Genomic DNA, 12,353 nt, shown 5'->3' with positions numbered 1-12,353 from the left:
AAATCTCAATCTAGAGTCGATAGCTGTATTTGCAACCTACAAACAAGTTAAAGAATAATATAAGTTAATTTTTTATAACATAAACAGTAATAATTTTCAATAGAGTACTTACTTGCTCACGCATCCAAGTAATAAAAAGCCTATTGTGTTCCTCTTGAAGCCATTTCTTTATCTTAGCTTTCTTAGGAAACATTGTTGTCAAATGTGCCATGTGAGCCCTATAGAAGTTATTGGATTTAGAGTGATCTGACCTTTGTTCACTAAGTTGAAAAATGAAATTAATAGTTCAAGCTTACTCAATATAGGGATCAATATCGGCATCGTTTGTTAGCACATAACGATGATCTTGCTTCCATTCTTCATCACTGATTACTTTTACTGTAGCTCTTGATGAAGACTCTGTCAGGTTGTCCTTAAGATTAGAAGATGGAATCCCTATAGTGTATGTATTGGCTAAGTATTCCGAGCAATATTCAACAGCCTCTTCTACAATATATGACTCGGCAATACACCCTTCTGGTCGATGACGATTGCGTACATACCCCTTCAAAATTTTCATGTATCTCTCAAAAGGATACATCCATCTATACCACACCGGACCACACAATTTAACTTCACGCACAAGATGTACAGTTAAATGTACCATGATGTCAAAAAATGAAGGTGTGAAGTATTTCTCAAGCAGGCACAAAGTTGTCACTATGTCTTTTTGAATTACTTCCAACCTAGGCACATCTATCTCTTTATTGCATATATCATTGAAAAAGTGACACAACCTAGTAATGGCAATCCTCACATGCTTAGGCAAAACACCACGAATAGCTATTGGAAGCAATTGCTGCATCAATACATGGCAATCATGTGATTTTAATCCACTAAGTTTCAGATCCTTCATGGATACGAGCTTACTAATGTTTGAAGAATATCCATCGGGAAACTTCATTCCAAGAAATGAAGTACAGACTTTGCGCTTCTCCTCTTTAGTAAGTGTATAACATGCAGGCGGCAAACATGTCTTCTTCCCAACCACAGTTGGTGCTAACTCATTTCTCACACCCATGTGTACCAAATCCATTCTCGCAGCAACTCCATCCTTCGTTTTCCCAGGAATATCCAGCAATGTACCGATTAGACTTTCTAGAACATTTTTTTCAATGTGCATCACATCGAGTATGTGACGAACATGTAAATATTGCCAATACTCTAACTCATAGAAAATTGACTTTTTCTTGAAACATGAGTTGCCTACGGAAGGCACATCTGACTCTTTTGCTTCATTTTGCTCTTTTTTATCCTTTTTCTTTCTCTTCTTAGAATTCACTTCATCTGATATTTTTCTGCCCTTTGTTTTTCCCCACACACAATTGCATGCTTGCATTCTTTCAAAAACTTCTGTGCCACTTAGAGGTTTTGGGGCAGGCCGCAACTCTTGTACGCCGTCAAACGCTTTCTTCTGCCTTCGGTATGGATGGTATTCAGGTAAAAATTGTCGGTGTCCTGTATAAGATACTTTTCTACTGTACGGTAGCCATTTAGAATGAGTTTGATCTGCACAAATCGGGCATGCTTTATACCCTTTAACAGAACACCCAGACAAGTTTCCATAGGCAGGAAAATCATTGATTGTCCATAATAGAACAGATCTAAGTGTGAAGCTTTGAGAACGATATGCGTCATATGCTTGGATGCCTATCTCCCATAACTCTTTCAAGTCATCAATTAGGGGTGCCAAGTATACATCAATATCATTCCCGGGTTGCTTGGGACCAGAAATCAATAGAGTTAGCATCATAAATCTTCTCTTCATGCATAACCACGGAGGAAGGTTGTACGTGACAAGTACAACAGGCCAACAACTATAGTTAGAATTCATCATATTGTGTGGATTCATACCATCTGTTGCTAAAGCTAATCTAAGATTTCTGGGTTCGTTGCCGAAATCGGGCCATTTGTTGTCTACTAATCTCCAAGCCGGTGCATCAGCTGGATGACGCAACTTACCGTCACGTTTTCTTTCATCTGCATGCCAAACTAGCTCTTTCGCAATTTCCCGAGTACGAAACATTCTTCGGAATCTTGGTATTGGAGGAAAATACCACAGAACTTTTGACGGCACTCCAGGCATAGCCTTACCTTTCTTATTCACCTTCCATCTTGACATCCCACATGTAGGGCAATCACTTGAATCTAAATACTCATTCCAATATAAAATACAATCGTTGGGGCAGGCATGAATCTTATCATAATCTAACCCTAGGGTGCTTAAGGTTTTCTTTGCATCGTACAAAGAAAAAGGCATGGAATTGCTTTCAGGGAGCATTTCTTTTACCAATTTCAATAGATCATTGAAACTACTATCACTCCAACCATGTTTCGCCTTCAAATTGTACAATTTAATAGTGGCAGATAGCTTGGTAAATTGACTACAACCAGGATATAGAGGTTTTTCAGCGTCTTCAAGCAACGTCTGAAAATGGGTTGGGTTATTTTCATAGACATCATACGCATCGTGAATCATATCTATTGGTTCCTCAACACTACATCCCGTATTCCCTTGTCCAACCCGATTAGTATCATGTGTTGATAGAGATGATGTCTGCCCTTCACCATGCCATACCCACTTTTTATATGTCATGTCCATACCATTCATTATTATATGACCCTTTACGACAATACGTTTATACTTCCTAGTGTTAGCACACTTTGCACAAGGACAAGAGATTAAGTTAGCATCACAACCACTTTGGACTGCAAAATTCAAAAAAGCTTCAACTCCGTCCTCATACTCTTGTGATAATCTATTCTTTGACATCCATAATTTATTCATTTTTATCAATTCCGTAAGTAACCACGCAATGTACCTAAATCGTTAAATGAATATCAAATAATTAATTAGTAACCACATAATAAACCTATACAGTAGTGTATGTAATAATTAGTAACTGTTAAATTATTTTATTTAAGATTCTCCAGTTGTACTTCAAATATCATATTCAGTTAATTGGATTTATATTTTATTAGTATTAGATAGTGTAATATTTATGTCTGCGCTATTTCAGCATAAAAAATAGTTTTAAATATTAATAAGATATATAAATTAGATTCCTATGAGATCTTATTGTTCTTACCCGAACCTAGAAGTTACCCAAAAAATAGGTTCTGGTGAACAAGGAACCTAGAATACATTGTGATTATATCCTTAGGGAATACACTAAAGAATGAGCATATTAGAAAGTACAATACCAAGCTGTAATATTAGGTAATAATATGTTTCCTTATTAGAGTTGGCTGGAAAGTAATTTGGTGAATTAACAGATCACACTTAATTGCACTCCCACCAACAAAAGAAAAAGAATAAGCAAAAATAGAATTAATTGTTTGGATGATGGGGATCATAGTAATTACAATGAGAAGTGAGGCAATTTAATTACTGCTCATTTTCTTATCTAATGCTAATATGATTTAATTGGCCATCTTAGGGGTAATTGGCCATCTTAGGGGTACCTTTATCCACTTAGGGGTAATTGGCCATCAGTCAACTGATTTAATTGGTATCTAATGCTAATATGATTTTAAGTCTTAACAGAAAAATAATACTCCTATCAACGGGAAAGTTACTGTTTCTAACTTTCTAGTATTGTGACTCAGATTTGTGATGGAAGTGTAATTAGTCCAGTGATAAATATTGCACAGATATTTGCTGTGCAGTACAAAACTGGTAGTTGAGAGATACTATTAAGTACTAAGATTTGATTTGGTTCTGTTAATAATCACAATCTATGTGTTTCCTCTCTCGTTTCAAAATATATATTTTGCTATTTTTCTCCTTATATCTGCTAGCCCACAACACCATATTTTACAATCTATAGCATGTTCATGATAAATGTTCAAACTAAACTAAAGTGTAAGCATCAAAACACACAGTACAAACACACATAGCACATATAATCGGCTCCAAGCCATCACCACAGCAACAAATGGAATGGAACGAGCCATTCCCCAACCTACTCTCCATATCGACTACCTAGATACATGCTTATCTATGATATTCATGCATAACCATGGCTGCCAGTTGAGCCATGGTGCAAAACTAAGAGCACCTAGATTCCTTCTAAAATCTATATAGGGCATTTACATAACCATGGCTGCCAGTTGAGCCATGGTATAAAACTAAAAGCAAGAGGATATAAAACTCACCTTGAAGCTTATCTCTTTGTCAATCTCTCTATCACCGTGTACTTTCAAACCTAAAACAACATAAATGTAAATGATAAACTTATCACTCTATAAGATCAAAAGGAAAGTGGTTCAAATTTTATTTCTAAACTCAAACAAGATGGCTACAATTAGCAATCAAACTAATGGCTCTGCACTCTTCAAATCAGTGCATGAGTTCAGCTATGTCTTGGATTTAAAAAAAACAACAAACATTGAGTAAAAGCGTGGATAAGGAAAATAGATTTTAACATGATCTCAGAAGTCAGAACCACAGTTACTGATATCTCCACAAAAATGGCAAATGTGTTTAAAAGATTATGTGGAGCTAGAATTACAACTAACTAACCCATCAAACCAATCGTAAAGGTAGTTTCTTGCTTTTCAACAGCAAAAGATAGACCACTGCTCCAATCTCTAAGAATCTACTGAACAAGCATGCAAAGTAATACCTTGCTTAAATTGGTAGATAACACAGCACGAACATGAGGGAGAAAGAAAAAAAGTTCAATCACTTTATTCTTATCAGTTCTATTTGATGCTATCAATTAATAGTTACTAGTTAACAAACACCGTTCGAAACATTGTTTGTTAACCAAAATCTGTCAATAAAAAGGGCAAAGACAGAAGAGAGGAAGACAAATTAGAGAGAGAAACAACAGATGCAGAAGACATAATAGGAAGAGATGGGGAGGGCTCCTTGCTGCGATAAGGCAAATGTGAAGATTAGGGCACTTAAGCTCCAGAAATTTCCTAAACCAAACAAAATTAACATAAACTTTACTGGGAAAATCGCCTAAACAAACAATCTAAAGCCTAAAGTAAAACTGAAAATCTGAAGGCATTTTGCTAAGGGGATCCGAATGAATTATATTCACATCTTAATAATAAATACTGAATCACATTTTAGGTGTCAGATTGGATTGGCGAACATCAAATTCTTCAAAATTATGCCTCAGTAAAAAAACCAAATTAATGATTTTAGCAACCACAAACCAAAGCCTTGGGTTCATGTTCATACTTACACGTTGAGGCAGTTCGGTGTGGATAGCAAAGCGGCGGAGCAGGACTTCGGCAACCGGAGGAGGTACACTCGCTAGCGACAGGAGGAGGCGAAAGGGCGAGAGGGCGGCAGATAAAGCCCTAGGCGATTGGCAGAGGAAGGGCGAACGGCCGTCCTCCTTTTACAGATGTAAAAGGGCGGTGACCTCGGTGAGAAGGGCTGCAGGGGTGGCGGCGCCTCGGTGAGCAGGGCTGCAGGGGTGATGGCGCAACAGGCAGATAAACGGCGAGCAGAGGCGAATCTATTTCCTTCTTCCTTGTTGATTTTGGATTCAGCGCGGGATTGGAGATTTGGAGGTGTTAGCGCGAAAATTTTAGGTGAAATAAGGAAGGCAAATTCTATTCTTTTTTCTTTTTTTTATATTTTTAATATTCAATTTTTGGCATTTAGATTTTTAATTTAGATTTTATATAAGTGATAATAAAATAAAAAAATGTTATGATTTTTTATTTTTCAAAGTCTATAACTAGAAATAAATTCAGATTTTAGGATAAACAAATTATTTGTTATTTTTTAATATAATATAATATAATATAATATAATATAATATAATATAATATAATATAATATAATATAATATTATTTTAAAAAAAAATTAAAAAAATTATACATAACAGTTTTTAGAGACGCTCATACATAACGGTTCAAAAACCGTTGTAAATGACTCTTATACATAACGGTTCTTTAGCTTTATAAATAAACCGTTATAAAAGATGGTCATAGATAACGGTGGCGTAACGGTTTTGTAATACCGTTATGTATGCAACTAATAGATAACGCAAAAGCATAACGCATTTGTTCAAACCGTTATCTATGCATATAGACAACACTACATAGATAACGGATTTTCGAAAACCGTTATCTATTCCTAAAAGTGCGCTCATACATAACGGTTTTTGAAAAAAACCGTTATCTATGTACTGTTATCTATGTAAACTTTTGTAGTAGTGATTTATTGATTGGAACAAAAAAGTCTTACCAATTAATTGTGTCATAATCAATTTTTTTTTAAATAATTTTAAATGCACATTAACATTCAACAAGTCAAGTCAACGTTTTCGGAGTAAAAAAAAATAAGGGTTAATTGCACATAAATTACTGAACTTTCAACAAATTCTTATTTTGCATACAAACTTTAAAATCTTTATTAAAATTACTTAACTATTAATTTCTTCTAGTTTTGAAGATTTGTCTATTTTTCGACCAAAGTTTGGGCCTGAAATGATGTCATTTTCATCCAATTATACATTTCAACGTCAGTTCTATTTTTCCACACTGACATATTTATGCTACGTAAGCATATTCATGTCAAGCAAGTATATTTATGCCATGTCAACACGAAGAAAAATGGGCAAATATGCAAAACGAGAAGAAATCAATAGTTGAATAATTTTAATAAAGATTTTAAAGTTCGTATGCAAAATGAGAATTTGTTGAAAGTTCAATAATTTATATGAAATTAACCCAAAAAATAAATGAAGGATATACTAATTGATATAAAATCGATGATTTGTGATTTAAAGAATATTTTCTTATAGTTACAAATATAATTGATGCTTCGAAAATAGTTCAGTTTAGAATGATACCATATTACTCCATCAATCTCAATTCAATAGGCCATGTTTCCTTATTTGGATGTCTCAATTTAGATGAGACTAGCAATTTTGGGTTGAGGCTTGGTCGTGCAGGGCGGGTGATGTGGCGGTGCAGCGCTGTGGGTAGTGGGAGGGGGTGGGGTATCTCAACCGTACCATGAATTCTGGGTTGAGGGCATCCAGATTTTTCTTTTTTTAATTTAAGTTTATTAATTAATTTAATATAAAAGGTTAGAATGGTAATTGATTACTTAATCTAAATTTTAATCTTCTAATTTATATCTTGTCAACCAAACACAAGGTTACGATATTAATCTCATTTTATATCTAATACATATCTTAAATTTTATCTATCTTGACTTATCTGAACAATACTATCAAACACACCCTTAGTAATTATCGCCTTTTTGTGCGTAGCATGAATGATATCCCTGTTTAGCCTTCTTTGTGAATACAATTTGAGTTGACTTCCATTTATAATAGTATGATCCACACAACTTCACTAATATTTAAAGTGAGTCCCTTACTCCACTAACAACTCCACTCAAATTTTATTAAAACTTGTGTCGTCCATAATATAACATTTTTTATAGACGGAGGAAGTATTTATATTTAAGATTAAAAAAAAACTATTTCATTCACAATAGCATAGTATAGTAATTACTTTTTTATAATAAATAGATCGAGTTAGTTAGGTACTTAATACAATTATTACTAATTATAATATATAAATAAAATTGTACTTAGTAATAAATTATATTTTTAAATTAAATTATTTAATAATATTATTCTCGAATTAACGAGTAGAATATTATTAAATTCAAATTTAATTTTTTTTAATCGAACTTCATTAAATAAATTTGAACGAAACTAACTATGAATAACTTCCAAGCGAGTTTAAGCTTGAAACGAGTCTTATGTACTATGCCTAACAAACGACAAACAACTATATATTGATTGGTTGATGATACTATACTTGGATAAAATATTATTGATTGGTTTAAAGGTACTCACACTTCGTGGGGAGCCAGCCTAGGTAGAAAAACATAAGTGCAGCCTTTTCTAAATAATATTGATTGGTTGATGATACTATACTAGGATAAAATATTCTCTTTTTCAAAGTTACAATATTGCATTTCTGATTTTGGGAACATCGATACGTGTAGTGATACTTGTTCGCGTCAATTTACAAGTTTACATTTTCATGCAATTCTATATATTGTTATACAAAATAGAATTTTCATTAATGAAAAGCAATTAAGCAATGCAGAAAATTTTACATGTAGTATTCCCTTAATTGTATTTTCTAATGATGATGTGGATATGTCAGATTAATTTTCTTCTCTCCTATTTATGCAATAAAATAAAATAAACAATTAGTTATTAGAGATGTCACAAAAGATTTGGAGAAAATAATTTCTCGTTAATTGACAACTTATTATCAATTAATGCGATTGTTTAAAGGTGTGCAAGTGATAAAACTTCAACGCAAAGGCTTTAAAGATGCATGGTGTTAATTGAGATAGTAAGAACATTCACAACCGCGAACCAAGACTCCGAGCTCGCAGGTGGGACCTTCCGTCGGAATCATCGAACTCTGCAACAGTCGAGCTCCATCTCGACGCGCACTCGCTCCAAATCTTTTTCATTTTTTTTTTCTTTTTTCATATTTGTCGGTGCCTTTCACGTGTTTCCTCTCTCCTTCTCTGCACTTAGCGCGCACTTGCGCTCCGAGGCGCACGCCTCCCTACCTCGGTAGTGGTACGGGACTCGCGCGAGCGGGGTGCGCATCCGTTTTGCGAGTCCCGTTACAGATGCTCTAATCATTAATATAATGTCACTTCCATTGAAGTAGTAAAGGTTAAATTAACAATAATGGTGCACCACCAAATGCTGCTGCACAATTGTCCGCGTGTTTTCAACATTATGTTTTCCACTACACCGTCACAAGATAATATCATCTAATCAAATTTGAGGATGTTATTGAAACATAAAAGTGAATATTTAAAGAATAATTAATAAATTAAATAAGTTTAAAATTAATCAATTTATCAAAGTAAATAGTAGATTAATTTAAATTATATTTATTTATCCATATTATCAATCAATGTAACTGGCTGAGTAACCTAGCTAGTTATAATTTCATTTCATGACATTAATACAAAACGTAATAGGGTTAATTACACTACTCTCATAACTTACTTACATAGGAAGTTTAGCCTAATTTTCATAAATAGAACATATTTTTGATATATTAATACTTAAGAAATATATTTTGTTTTTAAACCGAGAAAACTGAATGGAACATAGATTCGAATTAAAATAATGGCCTAAAAATACACACGTCATTATTTTATTCCACGCGGATTTTAAACTGCCACCGACTATCCAATTTCCAATACTAGAAAAGCTGAATTTGTTTAGATTTGAAAACAAAATACTATCGCTATTGAGTATTAATAAGTCGAAGTCAAACGATGTGTTCTATTTCTAAAATTTGGGCATACTATATGGTTAGAAAAGTATAATCAGCCCTAACTTAATATATATACTATTAAGCATCACAATATTGTGATTATAATATACGTATACGATACATAGTATCAATGCATATGGAAGAAAAAATAACAATTTAATTTGTATAGTATTATATATCTAAATCGGGTGGCGTGATCATTCCCAATTATCATCTCCTTTTATCAGCAATTCCCAACCGCAATCTTTTATCTAATTTCTTGAAAGAGAGAGAGAGAAAATAAAAAATCAAGATTCAATTATTTCACATGATCATAGCAACAAAGCTAGTGGGTACCTAGTCATATTTGGGCATGAGTTTGTTAAAAAGTGGAGCAAACTGAAAAATGGGCATCTATTCATCCCCAATAATCTCGACATAGAGTCATGTCACAAGATATTTAGTCGAGTTAGCTAGGGTTTTTAATAGACACTATATAACTATATAAGGGATCAAGAGATTTTTGTTAAGATAGGGATCGAGAGATTTTATAATGATATCATTCGGTATTATATTGTGATTTGTGATATGAAATATGAGGTTAAAATATAAAGAGACAAATTTAAAGTGGGGTCTCATCTATATGTTTTCTTCAATGCTCTGTGTGTTTATCGTTGTAGTGCTTGTATGGTTACCACAAATTAGTGATTTATAATTATCTATCATCTTTTTGACATTTTTTTACTGCTTAAATAAAATAATAATCTAAAATTTTTATTCTTATTTTTCTAAATATCTATACTTTCTTTATATAGTTAACTATTACAATAAGTGGATAAATATATTTTACTTTTATGTATTTTTGTTTTCATCCATTGTTTAATTTACTATATTTTACTTGTGTGGGATGATATAAATAAAAACTCTTTCTAAAATATAAAATAGAAATAATTCAGTCCTTAGATTATTAAGATATGAGATTGATTTATCACTTTATTGGATAAATTTAAGGTATTGGATTCGAAGAATTCTATAGGGAACAAAAAATTTAATTTCTGAAATTCAGACAGTTACACAACGAATTCATACGTATTCTATATAGAATTTAGATATTTGCACAGCGATTGCCCAAAGATGAAATCTCAATAGTTAAATTATATATAGATTATATCATTGGTGTAAATATGTTCCTAGTTTGAACTCGAAGGGTGATTTACAACATAATCACTCTCTTATATCTATATAGGGTTAGGTTCAAGTAAAAACCACATCTTTTCATGAGAATTGAGAACCATGAATAAACACATAAAATATATGAACAAGAGATAGCCAGGCCCGCCCGTAAGGTAAAGGTATGAGATTTCCCCATAGCGAGGTAATTAAAGGTAAGGTATAAGGTATAAAGTATGAAAAATTTAGGAAGGTATACCGTAACGTCCCACCCCTAGCCGTGAACAATTATACTCCCTCCATCTCACAAAAACATAAACAAATGGAAGTGGCACGGGTCTTAAAAAATGTTAGTTGAGAGTTAAAGTAAGTGAAAAAAGGGTCCTACTTTATAGAGTGTTATGTTAATTAATTATAGATTCTTAATTCCTTAATTATCTTCTTCAATTTAAACGGTTAAATTATTCAAATTAATTTAACCAGTTGGATTATTTTAATACACAAAATTTTCAGACAAACACTTTAATAAATACACGAATATTAAGGCTCAAACTAACAATTGTACACCATTGAGAATATTAAGGCTTAAATTAACAACTGTACATCATTGGAAAAATAAAACGTTTATATTGTTGGAATGAAGTCCACAGACACGATTTTCAAAAAGTGTAATCTTTTGGAGGGAATCACATACACTAATCTATTTCCCACCAAATCACATTCGAATTTTAGACTAATACACAATAAATAAACTTCATTTCAGAATTTAATTTATCTTTAGATTCCAAAAAACCACCTATCTAAAGCATCAAGGTTCTTCATGGCAGATCCAAGAAAAAAAGCCAGATATCACCACAGCTGATGAAACTCAAGTAGCTCAATTCCTCATTCTTAGAAGCTAAAATGGAGTTCTTCAACGCAGCACATGAGGAGGCAGTACAAAAGTTCGGTTTCAACATAACAACCACTCACAACATTTGGGTTGAAGCAAAACAGCAAATGCAAGGTGGAGGACCTGTAATTTTTTAGTCAAAGAAAAAAGGTATACAACATCGAGATAGATTAACACTTGATGTGGAGAAGGTAAAGTCATTGTCAATTCTTGAAAGGTCATCAATTAGGAAAGATGACTCCAAAAATAGGTGTTTCCAGAGAAACATTGGGTAGATGGATACAAAGTAAGCATTTAAAGCCACATACGAATGCTATAAAACCACAACTTTCTGAGGCTAACAAACTACCAAGGCTCAAATTCAGTTTGAGCCATTTAAAGTTTGATAACCAAGCAAGAAATGCAATTACATTTGAAGACATGCACAATACCATTCACATCGACGAGAAATGGTTCTATTTGACTAAAACCTCCTCTGACAGATACTACCTCTTATCCTCAGAAGATGAACCTTATAGGTCATGCCAATCAAAGAGGTTTATAACAAAAGTAATCTTTATGTGTGTTGTGTCAAGACCACAGTTTGATGGTGATGGTGCATGCACATTTGATGGAAAAACTGGAATTTTTTCATTCATAATGAAGTAGCCAGGAAAGAAAAATTCGAAGAACAGAGATAAAGGGACGTTGGAAACTAAACCAATTCAATCTATAACGAAAAATGTCATCAAAGCATGCATCATAAATCGGGTAATGTGTTTCACTATCAGAATGTAGATTCATCATCTAGCTTTGGGCAGATTATTCCAGCAATCAAAGCCAAGTGGCCAATCACATCAAGTAAGAACATAGTAATTCTACAAAATGATACGATCATTTCCAGACCAATCGAACGATACGCAAACGGAAGACTGAAACGAACGAACTATGGATGGAATCCCAAAACCTCTTAATCTAACCCAC

General features: G+C 33.2%; 1 protein-coding gene across 1 annotated transcript; it reads right to left on the bottom strand.

The window, feature by feature from the left end:
• Positions 1-292: 292 nt before the first annotated feature.
• Positions 293-2,650, bottom strand: LOC130990582 (uncharacterized). The gene has a single exon (XM_057914804.1). The coding sequence runs from the start codon at positions 2,648-2,650 to the stop codon at positions 293-295; it is 2,358 nt and encodes a 785-aa protein (XP_057770787.1).
• Positions 2,651-12,353: the final 9,703 nt, after the last annotated feature.

Source organism: Salvia miltiorrhiza, chromosome 6 (assembly GCF_028751815.1).
Source record: "Salvia miltiorrhiza cultivar Shanhuang (shh) chromosome 6, IMPLAD_Smil_shh, whole genome shotgun sequence".
Taxonomy (NCBI): domain Eukaryota; kingdom Viridiplantae; phylum Streptophyta; class Magnoliopsida; order Lamiales; family Lamiaceae; genus Salvia; species Salvia miltiorrhiza.
This window is presented reverse-complemented; position numbering and strand designations above follow the sequence as displayed.

Coding starts and splice junctions, on each gene's coding strand:
- LOC130990582 (XM_057914804.1), bottom strand. CDS start 2,650: ATGAATGGTATGGACATGACATATAAAAAGTGGGTATGGCATGGTGAA.